At 34.3% G+C, this 17,657-nt stretch overlaps 1 protein-coding gene and 1 pseudogene across 4 annotated transcripts in view; one reads left to right on the top strand and one right to left on the bottom strand.

Annotated features, from left to right (window-relative positions):
- The window catches only part of STK3 (serine/threonine kinase 3), a 275,022-nt gene that overhangs the window by 217,053 nt on the left and 40,312 nt on the right, over positions 1–17,657 (bottom strand). For all 4 annotated transcript variants that reach the window (XM_039853759.1, XM_039853757.1, XM_039853758.1 and 1 more), the window contains one exon: positions 11,707–11,821. In XM_039853759.1, the coding sequence (XP_039709693.1) occupies positions 11,707–11,821 (115 nt within the window). The remainder of the gene's footprint in view (positions 1–11,706; positions 11,822–17,657) is intronic.
- Positions 11–129, top strand: LOC120595940 (uncharacterized; annotated as a pseudogene).

The raw sequence follows: 17,657 nt of genomic DNA, 5'->3' as shown, positions 1-17,657 counted from the left end.
AAAAGTTACTGTCTATGGCCATGCCACCCTGAACATGCCCAATCTTGTCTGATCTTGGAAGCTAAGCAGGGTCGTGCTTGGTTAGTACTTGGATGGGAGACCACCTAGGAATACCAGGTGCTGTAGACGTTTAAAAAAAAAAAAAGTTATTAAAGATGAATATGCCCTCTAACCCAGTAATTCCATTTCTTAGAATACATCCAATGGCCGTAACAACACAAGTATGCTAATACATATGTACAAAAGTTTTCTGCAACTTTGACTACAAAAAAACTGAAAAGTTAGAGCTCATTTTATCCAAAGTACTGAAAAAAATACATTCTGTTACATACACACAGACCTATATGTACTGTTATGGGAAGATATCTAAGGTATATCAGAATTTTTTTTAAAAAAAGGCAAGGTAAAGACCACCACATACAGCATGACTCCCTTGTGTAAAACAACACATGCATACATATGTGCTGAAAGGACCCATAAGAAACTGTCAACTGACATTACCCCAAGGAAGTAAAATTTAGGAATAAGTGAAGAAACACTTATTTTTACAATGTGCTCATATTACTTTTAATTTTGTCTTTAATTTATATAATTAAAGGGGGAGGGGCTTATATATTCTAATCAAATGTATAGATAATTGTGTGAAACAATTTTAAAAGACTTCCATCTAAAATTGTTAAAATCAGAGATTTTCCACACCTAAGGAGCTAAATTTCCACTTTCTAGAAAATTAACTTATACACATTTCTTGATTTTCTAAGATTAAACAAGACTTTACTGGATAACACAATGATCTTTTAATATGTTTCTCTAATACTAGAAAATATCCACTATTTCAACAAATATCAGAAAATTCTTAAATCACTAGTAATTAAAAACTAAATACCAGTTTTTAAAGTTTTGCCCTAACAGCAATAAAATAACAATTTATGTTTGTGTAGAACTTTACAGGTTACAAAATGCTCTGACACTCATCATCTTTGTTCCTTACAAGAAAACACTGAGGTCGGTAAGGCAAGTAATAAGACATTAGGTCCATTTCAGGATTAGGCATCTGAAGTTTGGAGGAGTTATACAATGTACCCAGGGTCACAGAGCTAGTAAGTAACAACCCAGAACTGACATTCCATCTTCTGGTTGATATCCAGGAGTCTTTCCACTAAACCAAATCACTCCAAATAACCATTGTCAGGGTGCGCTAAGGGTCAAGCTTATGACAAGGAGGCAAGGGCTCACTGCAGATCTGGCAGTGACAGGCAGTCTGCCAGGAGAAGGATGTACAATCAAAAATAAAGTGCATGAAGGTGGGCTGGACTGACAGAAGGGAAACAGAACTGGGAGAAATGCCAAGAATAGCAACTAAGGTGAAGACTGGGCAGCTTACCAATAAGGGAAGCCAAGGAAATACCTTCGTAAGCTTAATTTACTTAATTCAGGTAGAAGAGAAAGTCTATCAGAGAGACTATGTTGTAATGTGGAAAAATCATAAAGAAACGTCTTTATAATCCAATCAAAAGACTTAGAAAAGATGAAATGGAGCATGAGGAGTATGATGTATTTAATCAGAGACTAAGACATGTCACATGATTGTTATGAAAAATTCTAAGGGTTTAATCCTATGGTGCATGGTCATGTTAATGCTGTGGCTTGGAACTTTAAGAGAGGCATGTGTGAAATATACTTAGAACTCAATCTCACTCTATGGGATATGCCAAATAAGCAACAAGAATTCATTTCCACACAAAAAGACTCGTTCTCCTAAGATTCTAGTACAGCAATGAATAGTAGTAGTACCTCTCAGGGTAAGAAAATTCCTGTAAGAGAAGGGGCCACAGACACTAGAACTAATACCAGGATCAGGTGTCCCTGGTCTAAAGGGAACCATGGGCCTTTAACCCTGTTGAGTAGACTTTCCAAGAGAATTCTTATAGCAAACATTTACTGCTTACATAGTAGAAACAGGTTCCTTGAGAAACAACAACCTTATTGCCTTTCCTGCAACAGAAAGTAGAAAGGAATGGGACTCAACAGTTTTGACTTCCAGTGTCACCAGATACCTCTTCTAACGTTTTACATTCATTTGGGCATTATTTTAGAGATTTTTTTAAAATGTGATTTACTCCTGATATATTTTGTTTTGCTTTGATTTTAGGGTTAGTAAATACATAGAAATACCTGTTATTATTTGCCATTCTAACAACCATTTACCCTTCTCCTGCTAATATGTTCTGATTTCCCTTTAGAAAATCACTACTTCCCCATCCTCAGACCATGTATGTCTAGTAGTCAGCTCCATGCTAGCTCCAAGTTAGACACATGACCTATGTCTAAGCCAACTACTATTTTCTCAGAGAAAGGCACATGGCTCATTCAGAAACAGTGAGGTATAAGACTGCTGGATTTCAACTAGAAAGGTATAACCCAGGCAGCTGCTGGTAGTCACCTTTGAACTATGAAGCAAGAGTCTGTATGAGAGTGGAATCAATACAGAGGTAGCAGAATAATTCACTCTGCCTTGAAGCAACCCATGCATGAAACTAGCCCTGCAAAGATTTTTGGTATGTGAGCAAATAAATTCCCTTTTTGGCTTAAGCCCATTGAGGCTGGGTTATCTGCAACTTATAACCAAGAGCTGAAACTGATATAAATTTGAAGTCGATAGCAAAAAGTGGGAAAGTTTCTAGAAAAGAGGTTTGTTTAAAGCATAAACCACTGACCAACTTTAGAAATGCTAGAGGTTATTTCAGATATTTAACAGCATGAGATCTCTGAAGATGATTTCTGTTTTCTGTCCCCAAACAAAAAGGGTACAAAAATTGGGGGCAAGGGAAGTCTTTTACAAGAAGCATGCGGACTTTTTTTTAAGCCTCCTTTTTGCCTTCATTTTCCTACTACTATCTCCCCCAGCTAATACTCCAAATTGTATTAATGTTGCATTTAGATTTCTCATTTTATATAACTCCTCAAATGTTTCAGTTTCCATTAGTTTTTATGACATACATTATATAACCACAAACAACAGTGACCAAATCCCTTTGCTAAAATCAATGCTTTAGAGAAACTTGAGGAGTTAAGTAGCAATCTCCAAAATACCTAAATCTCAAAAGTAATGCTTAAGTTTATATGTAAGACTTTATCTGAACATTCATCAAGCCTCAGATTCCAACTTCTTTACAACCAAAATTTCTCCCACTCTTACTCCTTCTCTCGAGAAAAAGAATACATACATTTAATAGGGCTCTCAGATATTCAACATGAAAAAAAAAAAAACACAGAAAAAGAGCAGAGCTACTCAGTAACTCCCCGCAACCCCTCACCACTCTATCTCATCCCACCCAAAAAAGGAGGCTTGAGATTATAAAATAGCCAAGGTTTTAAACAATAAAAAATTTATGGGATTCTTCCCGAAAAACACAGATCTGCTCAACACAAAGTACATACATTAGGAAAACGTAACTAGAATATTTTAGCTATTATTATATACAAAAGGGCAGAGAGAGGTTGTCTTTCATGAAATCTGGACTGCAGATGTCAGGCCAAAAAAAAAAAAAGATTAATAATCTATCACGAAGTCCCACAACTAGTGATTCAAAATGAAAGCTTTCACTACTTACACCATATGTAAATATACACATATACACGCTGCTTTATAATCCCTTGATCTGAAGAGAAAGAGAACTGATACTCTACTGTGAAAATGGTCAGTGGGCAGACATTTTAAAATCCTTTCCCACATGAAAAGATTCCTGAAAAAGAGATCAGAAGACAACAAAAAAGCACTCAATATATATGGAGTTGTAAATCCTGTATGAACTAGTATCTATTACACAAAGGGGGAACATGCAACAAAGTGATTAAGAAAGTCAAACATGAATTAGTCCAACAACACAGAGGCAAATTTAAACCCCAAAAAGTACTTTATGGAATAGAAATCCACACATATCAAAAAGATGTCTGTTATTAACAATGAAATAATGTCAAACTTTGAAGTTCTAAATAAATCTTAAATTAATAAAAAATTGGTATGCCCTCATCAAGAAAAAAATCTGTTTGAAGTAGTACATAATTAACATCAAGGCAGAACACATATTTTTAAAATACAACAAATCAAGCATTTACTAAAGAGGCTATTATGTACAAGGCATTAATTCTAAGGGCACTAAGGTAAAATATCCTAGTATATATTGAATAGCCACTACCTAAATCTATTAAAGAAGTCCTCACTGTACCTAAAAATGTAAATCCTATCTTTTGGAGTATACACCTGTTTCATTAACAAAGATAATTCAAAGTGCCAACAGTGAATGCTAGGATTCTGTCCTCGGTTCCATAGTCCTTTATATTCTTCTACTCAAACACATCTGATAAAAGTTCACAATGCAAGGACACCCCTATCTACATAAGTAAGATGATAGGACGATGACAATATCAACAACAAATACACATAGGGCTTTTTATGTGCTAGGTGCTGTTCCTAGCACTTTTCATATATGTAATCTTCAGTACAACTCAATGATGTAGGGTAGTCTTCTTACCTCATTTAGCAGATGAAGAAAATGAGTCACTGAGAAGTTAAGAAACTTGCTCAAGTTCACACAGCTAGTAGAGCCAGGATTCAAACCCAGACAGTACGGCTCCAGAGTCTGTGCTTAACTACTACAGTTCAGTTCTAGCAGTTAACTATAATTTTAACCCTTTCTTTACCTCTAATCTACATTACCAATCTATGATTCAGTTTCTTACCTGGAAAATGGGCCAATACCAGTTCTTATCTCATATGGTTGTTCAATCCTCATATGAAGATTAAGTGAATATATGTAATGTACTTAAAACAGTATCTGGCACATAATAATACTATGTAAGTAACTGTTCTTACAATATCTACAAATGTCCGTCACGGGAGTTGAGAATCACCGTCAGTGAGAATTTACCAAGCAGAATGGTCTTGATGCATCATCACTCATACTTCTAAAGAAGTGATGCTTAAATAAAACTTGACTTCCCCAATTATTTCCACTATGAAATAACATGTCCACCACTAGCCTTCAGGAAAATACATATACATAAGTTAGCAGTTGCTCTCTTCAGTCTGGAATTTCCTCTCCATTATTTTGTTCCCTCAGCCCACCCCCGGCCGATATCTCAGAGATATATCTAATCCTGATAAAGGTAGATACTAAAAATTTCTCCTAAGTACCAAACTGAATGTGTATGTAAGTTTTAAGACACAAAGTTCATTTGGTATTCTAATGTCAGTCTCATCTGTACAGCTGAGATACTGAGTACTCTTAAAGGTTTCAACCAGAATGCTACTCTCAGAGCTTGCCTTCACCAAGAGCTAAAAGATTATGGAGCCTAAAAGAACAAAAGTGATCCTCTAGTCCAGGGTTTAGTCCTGATCAACATTTAAATGTGCTTCTAATTTTCTGTTGTGACAACATTCTTGTATATGTCTCGCTGTACAATTGTGCTAGAATTTCTCTAAGGTACAGACAGAAGAGGAGAACTGCTGGATGGATCCTAGGGTGCAAACATATTCAACTTCATAAGAGCTTATCGAATTACTCCTGAAAGTAGTTGTACTACTTTATACTCCTAAGAATATGAAACTATACATAGTATACATAAGACAAGGGGGGAATTATCGATTCAGGTTCAAAAACCAGACTGAATTTGTACTTGATTTGTTTAGTTATTTGTCTCTCCTCCCTCTGAAACCCTATTAAACTGATAGAGAATTTTTTAATGAAAAAAACTAATATAAGAATCAACACAGAGGGTATAATAAATTTGAAAGCATTTCTACGGAATCACAGACAAGAGCAGTGAAAGAAGGGGGTCTGCCAAAAGAAGTGACTACCAAGTGAATTCTAGACAGGCTCCAAATTAGAACCATAAGGTGAGAGGACAGGAGGTGAGAAGAGGGACGGAAAAGGACTCACACCTAAGCACATCCTTGTGAAATATCTTGTTCCTTTGGCAATATCAGAAACAAGAAGATGAAGAGAAAAGTTTTGGGGTGGGGCGGGGGGAGAAACCAACAAACAAATAAGACTGACAGGCATTAGCTATAACATAAGCAACACTGGATGCTAGAAGATAATGGAGGAAAACTCTCAAAGTTCTGAGAGAAACTTATTTTCAATATAAAATTCTACATAGGCTATCAACCAAGTATGAAAGCAAAATAAAGATATTTTCAGATATTTTCAGGACTCAAATAGCTGACCTCGTATTCTTGTATCATGAAGAAGATAGTTTAGGAAGAATATAAAACAAGAGTGAAAACCAAGGAAATATGAAATATACAAGAAAATAGTGGCACTAACCCAGGAGTCCAGTGAAAAGAAATTCCAAGGATGCAGCTGTAGCTGTACAGCAGACCTAAAAAGCAATGAGTCCACATTAAATAAGAAATCAGGAAGTTCCAAAGAATGTCTTCTCAAAGAAGAAACATAAATTCCAAGGAAACAGATAAAACGAGTTAAGAAGCTAGAAGACATTAGCAAAATGATAAAGATGGGATGTGCTACTTCTCTCGACATGCAAAAAATAAGAAAAACTCCAGGAAAAACAAAAAATTATATAACATCATGATCCCAACATAGATCCAACAAACTAAAATGTGGCAATGATTTCGAGCAATTGATTAAGCATGAGGAAAGTAAATCCTTTAAACCAGATGCTAGAACATTCTCTTTCAGGTGACCTAGGAGTATGACATTGGACTTTTAGAGATGGAAATATAATTTTAGCATATCATTGTTTCCTCTTTCAAGATGTCCTTTGCCATCTCTTCTCTGACTCAATCATCCATTCATTCATTCATATATGCATTCATTCATTCATTCATGTAACAAGTATTTACTGAGCATCCAACATGCTAGTTACTGTCTGAGGAGCAGAGGTAAAACAGTGAAAAAAAAAAGACAAAATCCTGCCATTGTAGAATCTGCATTCTAATAATAAATGACACCTCCTCTTCCAAGAATCTGAAGGGCTCTCTCTCCTATGAAGCTTTCTCTGAACTCCCATGCTAAGTACTTTGCCTATTCAGCTCCTAAAGAACTTAACAGAATGGAATTTAACTTTTTATGCTGTATTACACTACACCTCCAATAGTGTGTAAACAATGTGACAACAGCAACATTTGTTATTTATACCACTAATGCAGAGCACTGGGCCTAGATCAATAACTGTATTTTGAACCTTTCCATTCATCCGAAATGTAAATAAAATTGCCAAGTAAAATGTAAAGCACTAAACAAATGTTACTTATTATTTAACAGATGAGGAACTGAAGACCTTGTCAGTTAAATGACTTGCCTAGATCACAAAACCAGTTTGTGGAAGGGCCAAAATGAAAATCCATAGTGCTAGGGTGAATTACAATAAGTGGTCAAATCAATAAATGGGCCAAAATGAGAGAGAATAACCTTAGGCATTTTCTTAGAACAGTTCCAAGTACACAATAAATGTCTAAGACATAGATTCTATTTCTTCCATATGTAAAGGCATAACTTTACAATTATGTAAAGATCATTTTGAAAGCCTCTAATCAAAAAATATAATCTTTTAAAAGCTTCCATTTCACAGAGTTGTGTATTTCTACTTTGCTCTATATAATTCTTGAAACGCATAAATGTTTAGAGATGTTAATGGCATTTATTTCAAAATATATTGGGTTTTTTTTTTTAACTATTTCCTCACAAGGAAACCTTAAAAATTATTCTCTTAAATATTTTATTTATTTAGTTCCACAAATCTGGACTTTTTGTTCTTTGTAAACTCAAAAATACTCAAAAAATATATAATGCTTACTTAAACTTCCATTAACAACAACTAAAGGCAGATTTCTCTTTCAACAGCCAAAGTTGGCCTACGATTAAAGTTATCAAGGTATACATTTACAAAATTAAGCAAAAAATTAAATTCACATACATGTATAACTGTCCCTGCGTCGCTTAAAGGAGGGGAAGGCAACTGCAACTACTCTTCGCTTAAACACTAAAAGCTGAATAATTAATTGTGATTTCCAAGTACAGGAGACCACAGTGGGATTATCTACACAGAGATTTCACCAAACTTAAAAAGATGGTTTAAAATAATATTTAAAAAGTCAGTTACTAAATATATATGATACCAGGACTTGAGCTGTGTTTGTGGGTCTGATCAGGAATTTAACTCACATATATTTATTTATAGGTCCCCCAATACTTACAAACTGAAAGACTCAATGAATACTAACTAAATAGTGATTTTTCACTCATAATGCAATCAGGAGACTCCCAGAAACTTTTATCTGCCACTGGAACATAGGAGAGTTTCACCTTCATCCTACCTCTAGCACCACCACCGTTAGTGACCACAATTACCATTCATTAGAAGCTCAAATGCCAACTCTGTGATCTGCCCCCTGTTAAGTAGCAGCACTTTAAACGGACGTAATATTCACCTTTTGCTACTCAGCCTCAGTTCCAGTCACTGAAGTAAGCCTAATGAACTCCCAAACTTAATTCTATGCCTTTGTCTTTTTCTAGATGTTTCCCAAAGAAAAAGTATAGGTCAGGGCATAAAACCACTGAAAGAGATATTTTGAAGCTCCTTCTTTAATATTTGTTCTGACAACCAGATGATTGATTTTGTGACTTTTAAAATACAAGTGCTCATATAACTATTAGCAAACTGTCATGCAGCCCTGCAAACTGACAATAAAAGGGCCAACAACAAAAGACAAAAAGATAGGCACAAAATGGAAATAAAAGAGACTAAAACACATATGAAAAGATGCCAATTTACCTAGTAGTCAAAATATGTCAAATAATAGAAAAAATTATAATAATAATAGCAGCTAACATTTATTGTGCTCTTTCTTTACATAAGAGTGAATATGCACAGAAGACTTACCTAATTAATTAATCAACCAATTACCAAATAGATATGCAACTATCTGGGAAAACAGAAAAAGGTTAAAAGAGAGGAGATATTTGAGCATGGATACAAATTCATTAAAGCAAAGACTAGGAGTGGGAGGGACACACAAAAGTAGAGAAGAGGCAATATCATATACAAAAACACTAAAATATGAATCCAATTTTTAGTTCCAGGAGCCAGTTCTTATTGTGAGGTTGGAATATAAAGTGCATAATAAAAGTGATAAATAATGACACTGTTCAGATAAGAGGTAAGATATAAACAGTATTTTACTTTAGGCTAAAAAAGATTGAACTGCAATGTTTTTTTTTTTTAAATATATAACTAAATCAGATTTGTTTTTCCCTAAGCCATTAATTTTCAAGAAAACATTTGGTCAAAACAGATAGCAACTGATAATTAAAAATCAAGAACACTTCATCCCTAATGATATTTCTTTCAAAGAGAAGCATAATTCTACAAAAAGTAGGTTACTTAGGTGGTTTTCCAAAAGTCATTCTTCATAAAACAAACCAAAAATCTAAAAGAAACAGCCAATCTAGAGTTCCTTACCCAACAAATATATCGTTCAAAAATGAAGGGAAGTAACAACTTTCATATTAAGAAAAAACAAAAACCAAAAAACCAAAAAACAAGATCTTATGACCACCATTCCCACACATAAGGAAACACTAACAGACATTGTTCTTCAAGCAATTGAGAAATGCAGAAAATAATAAAGAGCAATAAAAAGCATAAATATAATATTTAAGTAAATATAAACACTAACAATAACTAAGAATGCCTAGTGCAGTTTACAGTGTATACAGAATTAAAAGAAGCAACAAAGCATATAACAAAAAACAAAAGAGCATATAAATCCTAAAAAAAACCCAATCACAGATTGATTGTTCTGTGACCATGAAAACAACAGCTAGTAAAGTGAGTTTTAATAGAGCAAGGACAACTGTTTCACTAGTCACATTTTTGAAAGCCAGCTGATCAATAACAGCTATGTCTCTGAAATTCAGACAAAATTTTCATTCCACTAAACATTCCTATAAATGATCAAATATTACAATGTCAAGGCATTTTTCTTATATTGCTAACCTTCATAACAATGGTACTCCTTTTAGAAAACACATAAATGAAGGAAAAGTAGAATACAAATACCTTGAGATTTGATAGAAGCTGTTATCAAGGCAACACTCAGAGACAATGTACCTATAATTCCTGACCCATCTCAGGCAGCTGAGTTCTTTTTCATATTTAGGAATCAGATTCTCCCACTCTACCTGAAGCCCAAGGATTATACTGTTCTGTGAGAATAACAATTAGACTATTCCAAATTTATGATTCCCCAACATGTTCAGTAGATTCTGTCTTCTAAAAAACAATACAAGGGGAGTAAAATCTTTCCTTATTGGTGATGGAGAGTTACAAGGATAAGGATCCCACCCATATTTATCTTTATAGAACTATAGTATACTGTCGCAGTTTGTTACTGGCAACAAGAAATAAAGTACTTAAATCAAATACTTCCTAGCTATTCAAAATGTTAACATTAATATTTAAAATCAAGAAAATGGATTTTCCATTTCACGAAATTTTACTACATATTTCTACCTAGTAATTTTAAAAAACAAATGTACTGACATTAGCCCTGAAATGGTTTTAAAACATATCTCTAACTGGAGTTAATTCTTTTCAATTAAAGCATTGCTCTGTCACTCAAGAGTCATCTGATTTACATAAATGTTAGTTAAACACCACAGAAATTCTAAAATATGTACATAGAATGTCAAAAATCACTTAATCCATCTGTCAAAACAGGGATTATTGAAACAGTTTCACTTCCTTTAAAAGGAATCCTATTTATCTTATTTTCTCTAACAGGAAAAAAAAATAGTAGGATAAACTTGTGACTTACCTCACTCCAATCAAACTTTAAAATGATTCTGGTTAACCACAAATTGACTCAAGTAGTTAAGTATTTTTCTGAATGTATTTTACAGAAACTTGTCTGACAATACATAATAATGTCATATAGTAATTTGGTTACTGTTCTACAGAATTACAAATTATTTCACTAATTATTATTCTTAGTCATGCACAGATAAGAAGGTCACTTTTGTCTTTATAAATTATCCAAGCAAACTAGATGCATTGCTAGCCAAAAGTAAATAATTTTGTAAATAGCTCTTTTACTTAGGATTAAAACATAACCATGAAAAAAGCTATTATTAATGACACCTTTCACTAAGCTGAATTCACCAAAATTTTTAGAAAGGTATATACTAGTTCTGTCACTTTCAAACATCCTAATTATATTTAGAAAAATAAAGACAAAAATTGTTTTTCAATTATTTTTAAAAATTCAGAAACGAAAAACTTCAACTGTTTACCACTCATAGATTATAATAATAGAAAAAAACTTAAGATAAAGAAATGCCACGAATACCATGAACTTTAAATAAAATTCTAGCCATAATTTATTGAACTCACATTAATAAAGAACACACACAATGATTCCAAACGAAGAAAAGCACCCTGGTAGTTTCTCGATGACTTACCAAAAATTATCTTAATAAATTAAATAATCCATATAACTCCTAAATTTGCCATACAAAGATATGTGGCTGGTTCTCATATCTCATATTAGATCCCTTTACACTCTAAAAACCTTTTCTTTTTTTCACACTAATATTTTCTTTGTAACAAAATACTACCTGGTCAGATTCTAAATATGATTCTTTAGAAATGAGATCAGCAAAACAATTTAAAAATACTTACTGTCTTGTTTCGTAATCTAATTATGTCCGAGACAGAGCCTGCTCCACAGTATTCCATAACAATCCAGAGGTCTGTGTTCTTAAAGTAACTGCCATAGTACTTTACAACATATGGGCTAAAGAAAAACACACAGACAATCGTATTTAGTTAATTCCCAAAGAAAATGATTTCTTAATCCCAACATAAGGTATTTTCAACATTTCATAATGTTCCAATAAGTAAACTTAATGACTAAACTTCTATTGTACATCGAATTATCTATATGTGAGGTTCACCAACTGTGTATAATTAGGCTTTAATTCATGGATGAAATTTAACAGGATTACAAACCAGAGGAGGCCCAAGTGTTTTCAGTGATTCCCAAGAAAAAAAGCCTTTCTTTTGCTAAAGGACTTACTACTTAACATAAGGAACCAATAAAAATATTTTCCTTTAACTAAAACATTCTAAATATAAATCTTCTAAAGGATTTTGCCTTCAGTCAAATATTAACACTGAACTTTAAAATACTCTCTATTTAAGTGAAGTTTATGTATAAACTGATGTATAAAACATCTTGTCAAACTCAAAGAGGCAGACTATCCATATTCATAGAATACATAAAAAGATGGAAAATGCAAGGTAGCATAAACTAAGCTGTATACAGCTTAAATGCTACAAGAGCTCAAAGGAAGTGACCATGGTGGAGCCATCAGAACTATGTAACAATGGGGAGGGGGCTGAATTATGAAAAAAAGGTTAAACTTCAAAATATTGGTGGAGAAAAAAGAAAGGCCATGACCAAGGCACAAATATACAAAGGAGAAAACTAAGAATGGCATGTTCAGTAGGTATTTCTATCTAGTAGTAGCTATCATGAAAAGTGGAAGCAGTATAAATAAGACAAGAGAATCAAATAAGCAAAAAATAATAAAAAATGTAAAGTACTATAAAAGGCCACATAGAGACACCACCAAAAGAAGTTTAAGAGAAGACTGTCAGGGAAGACTTCTCAGCATAGCCTTCACAATTTTAGCTGTCTTGAACTCAAGGATAGAACAGACTGGTTAGAGCATAAAGGGCTTGAACTAAAACCGATAGCTACAGTGCTAGAATTTAATCCTATTTATCCCTACTGCTCCTCATTACCTTTTGCAGAAACTTCCCAACTGGTCTCTGTCATAGTTATCTAACCCATTCTAATCTATGCTCCATACAGCTGACAAGGTTACTTTCCTTTAAAATAAAAGTAAAATAGGCTGATGATATTGCTCTTCCCATTTAAAAAAACAAACAAACAAACAAACAAAACTCCAATGGCTCTACATTAGCAAAGGGAAAAAGTCTTAATTGCTTCATATCACATACAAGACCTTTCACCTTAAGTTTACAGACATACCCAACTTTGCTAGGTGTTGGGAACAGAAATATTAGGAGTTCGTAAGTGTTCACTGAATCATTTAAGAAAAGTGCTGTTTACAAACAAATGAAACGAATACAGAGACCCACAACTTCAACTTATGAGAAACACTGAAAAGCTTTCTTTACATAAACTTCTTCGGAGTGTAAGTGCCTATGTGGAGAAACCTCTACAGGGAGTACTGCTCTTACACCTGGCTGTGCATCAGAACTACCCCACCCCGGAAGAAAGACTGCATATCCTTCAGAAAACTCTTTATAAATATTACTTTTCTCATTCAAAATTTGAAAGGTTAATAGCAGTGAGTTCAAGATTATGTTCACTGAAAAGCACATAGAAAATGTGTATGTATTTTATCTTGCAATATACACTAAGTAATCAGCAATTCTAAGGGCAGAATTGACAGCTCTTATGAAAATTAGGGATTCTAGCCTGGGCAGATACTGAAGAAACAGCTCTCTCTCTCTTTAGGGGTGAGTCAAAAGAAAGCCTTTGGGGAAAGGTAAAATTCTCTTCAAATCATTTGTGGTCGATTCTAACACAAAATCAATAGATGGATCAAAGTTCAACAGTTGTATATGATAAAACATAGCCTCAATATTTTAACCTAGAAAAGCATTTAAGGGGATAGACCTAAACAGCCATATTGAAGACATATAGTTTCTATCATTCATTCAACATTCAATCATTTACTTTCCACTTAAGCCAGGAATTAGACCAGATGTCTGTTTGATATGCAGTAGTGAACCAAAGAAACACAATTCTGACTTTCATATGGTACACATCCGCAAAACATACACAGATATTAGAGAAGTAAACCCGCAAATAAATATAATTCTAACTATGGTAAACTCCATGAGGAAAGATGCCAGTCTGTCTTACTTTATTTTATCCTTAGTACTTCTCTTCTTATATTTACAGACAAAAGGAATGAATAAGTGAACAAATTAGCGATCATAGAAAAATTAACACAAGAGACCTAACTTAGGCCTCCCCGGAGGAATAATATTTAAGCTAAGATTCAAAGGTTGACTAGAAGCCAGGTAAAGAGCATCCAGGCACCAAGAACTGTCTGTATAAAGGTCCAGAGGAAATAAAGAGGAAATAATTTTCAAGGAATCAAAAGATCAGTTTGCCTAGAATAAAGTGAGTGAAGAGAAAGGTAGAACACAATGGAGTTGCAGATGGAAGCAGGAGCCTAATAATGAGGAACCTCAAAACCAAGATAAAGCTCTTGGGCTTTATTAGATATGCAAGAGAAGATCAGAGAAGAATTTTAAGTAGGGGAAAAACATAATCTAATTTACACTCTTAAGATTTCTCTGGCCACTGCATCAAAGCTAGATTGTAGGAAGTAAATATGGACACAGGCAGACCATTTAGGTTATGTTAGTCTATGCATGGAAGAGTCTGTATCAAGCATATCTTTTTATTTTCTGTATTTGTGATGCTCTGACCTCTGGAACCTGCTGACAATGCGTCCACTGTCCCCCTCAGGGTTAGCTAATTCCTAGATAGCACCTAAGAGCACACCTTTCATAGACAAACAAATCAATCTGGAGTCTATATCCCTGACCACCTCCAGGGCCACTATTCCCCTGTCCTAATCACCCTAGGGCCATGTATCAGAGGACTCTGAACAGCCCTATGTCCACGGCCCACTGTAATAATTCAAGCTAGTCAATCCTAAACCTGTCTACCCTGTCTCATACATTCCTTCCCTAGGAAACCACAAGAAAGGTTCTTGCCCATGTTTTCCCCTCTCTTCCTCTGCCTCCTGACAGTTCCTGGAACTTCCCTGTATGGGTCCTCCTCTTCTCAAGCCCTCTTACATGGCAGGCTCCCTCCTCTTGGGTGTAAGTTTAACAGTCTATCTTTTCTGCGGCAATCTGTCTCCTGATTTGTTAGACTCAACGTACCTGAATAATAATAAAACCTACATTTTAAAGAGACATTGGTGGCTTGGAGTGAGAGTAAAAGAACGAAAATCAAAGTCAAGAAATATTTTCAAGGTACATGCAACACAATTCGATAATAATGTAGACTAGCAAGCTAAGAGACAGTAAGTAAGCAAGTTTTTCTTCTGTGTTTTATCCACTGTGCCCCCCATCAATTGCACACTAAATATAAGATTGGAAAATTAAAGACTGAAATTTAAAGCCATCACTTTTTAAAAATTAAAAACACAGGTATAACTATGCTCAGAGAGTTCAAGACCTGGGACTTCTGTTTCCACTGACACAGATGTCATTCATTTAAATTCACTCAAGATCATTCATGTATCATTTTAAAATAGTTCAATAACATTTACTAAACAACATATATGGCAGTCTCTCTAGTATCACAACTCAAAATAGAAATAGTATAAAAAGAGAAGTGAAAACCAGAGGGAAAAAATAGAAAAAGCACTACGAACTCTCAACTATTTGCATCTTATATAAACACTATTCATGGTATAAGTTATTTGGACTGAATCATTATGTTTAAGCTTCTTATGGAAATTCAAATGTTAGTTTTTATGGCCTAAAAGATAATTAACATTTTTATATTAAATTGAATTTCATCTTAATGGAAGAAAACCATGTACTGCTAAAGGTATTTTTTAATAGGCTTTTATTTTCTAGAACAGTTTTAGGTTCACAGAAAAACTGGAGGGAAAGGTACAGAGATTTCCCACACACTGCCTGCCCCACACATGCATAGCTTCCCCATTATCAACATTCCCCCACCAGAGTGGTACACTTGTTACAACTGATGACTCTACATCAACACACCACTATGTCTCAAAGTCCATACTTTACATTAGGGTTCACCCTCAGTGTTGTACATTCTATGGGTTGGAACAAATGTATACGACTGAATCCACCATTATGGCATTATACATAGTAGTTTCACTGCCCTAAAAATCTTCTGTGCTCTGCCTATTCATCCCTCCCAGGCTCCTAACCTCTCAAAACAACTGATTTTACTGTCTTTATAGTTTAATCTTTTCTAAAATGTCATATAGTTGAAATCATACAATACGTAGCCTTTCAGATTGGCTTCTTTCACTTGATATATGCATTTAAGTTTCCTCTATTTTTTTATAGCTTGATAATTCATTTCTTTTTAGTGCTGAATAATATTCTATTGTCTGGATGTACCAGTTTGTTCATACATTCACCTACTAAAGGACACTCTGGTTGCTTCCAAGTTTTTGATAATTATGAATAAAGCTGCTATAAACATCCATGTGCAAGTATTTGTATGGACATAAGTTTTCAACTTCTTTTGTGTAAATACCAAGGAGCACCACTGCTGGATGGACCATATGATTAAGAGTATGCTTACGTTTGTAAGAAAACTGCCAAACTGACCCCTAAACTGGCAGTACTATTTTGCATTCTCACCAGCAATAAATGGAAGTTCCTGTTGCTCCAAACAGTATTTGGTGTTGTCAGTGTTCTGGATTTTGGCCATTCTAATAGGTGTATAGGGGCTGTATTAACTTGTGATTCCCTTATATCCGCACTACCTGGCACACAGTATTCACAAGTGTTGCTGACCAGCTCTTGCCTCTACTCCTAGTAATGCCTTGAGAATACTTCACCTTTAATTGTTGGAATCTTTTTATAGACATTCCTTTCTTCAACATGGGCCCTAGAGTCAGCAACTGTGGGTTCTTATATAGCATCCCAGTCATTAAGTAGTTGTGTGATCTTGGACAATTCATATAAAATCTCTAGATCCCATTTTTGGTACCTATAAAACAGTTCTTAAACATGCTTTAGCACCAAAAGCCTTTTCTTCAAATAAAATTTTAGAATGAGCCCCAATGTAGAAAAAAAAGATAAGAGCGATGACTAAGTTTCTCGTTCTGGTCAATTCTTCACTATTTGAAGAGGATAAGCCTAGAAGCATCTCCTTAAAGCATAATATATTTGAAAAACTCTAACAGACCTACAGAGGTTCAATCTAGCATTAGCATGCTATAATTTACACATTCAACAAATATTTATTAAACACCTACTTTATGCCAAGCACTAGACTAGACACAGAAGATGCAGCAATAAACAGTGCAGATGGGCTCCCTCTAGTATTTACACAAATATACAATATTAAACACATGTCAAACATTCACTAAAATGAACCCAAAATTAAAATGCCCTCTGGTCTCTTTTTAGACTATAGAAAGCAAGACAATTTACCAAATGCCCAAATAGCTAAACAGACTTATAAAAATATTTCAATTTCTGAAACACAAATCTCATTTTCTTCAAACAAAATTCCACTGTTTTACATTGGAACTTTTCAGTTTGGACTGTTTTCTTCCAAATGATTTTCATGTCGATTTCCCAATAACTCATCTTCATTAATACTACCTCAACCTCTAATACTATTCCCCACACTATTCATATCATCACCATTCACATTCGTTCAACAAAATGTACAGTGCTAGGCATTGCAATGGGTGCTGAGAAATATGATTCCTTCTCTCAAGGAATGAAGAGAAGAATAAAGATTGTGAAGACATTTCAGAAGGAAAATCTATGAGACAGTGTCATCAGAAGTA

The sequence above is a fragment of the Pteropus medius genome, unplaced genomic scaffold (genome assembly GCF_902729225.1).
Source record: "Pteropus medius unplaced genomic scaffold, Ma_sr-lr_union100, whole genome shotgun sequence".
NCBI lineage: Eukaryota > Metazoa > Chordata > Mammalia > Chiroptera > Pteropodidae > Pteropus > Pteropus medius.
The sequence above is the reverse complement of the archived record's forward strand: the minus strand, read 5'-3'. Positions and strand labels throughout refer to the sequence as shown.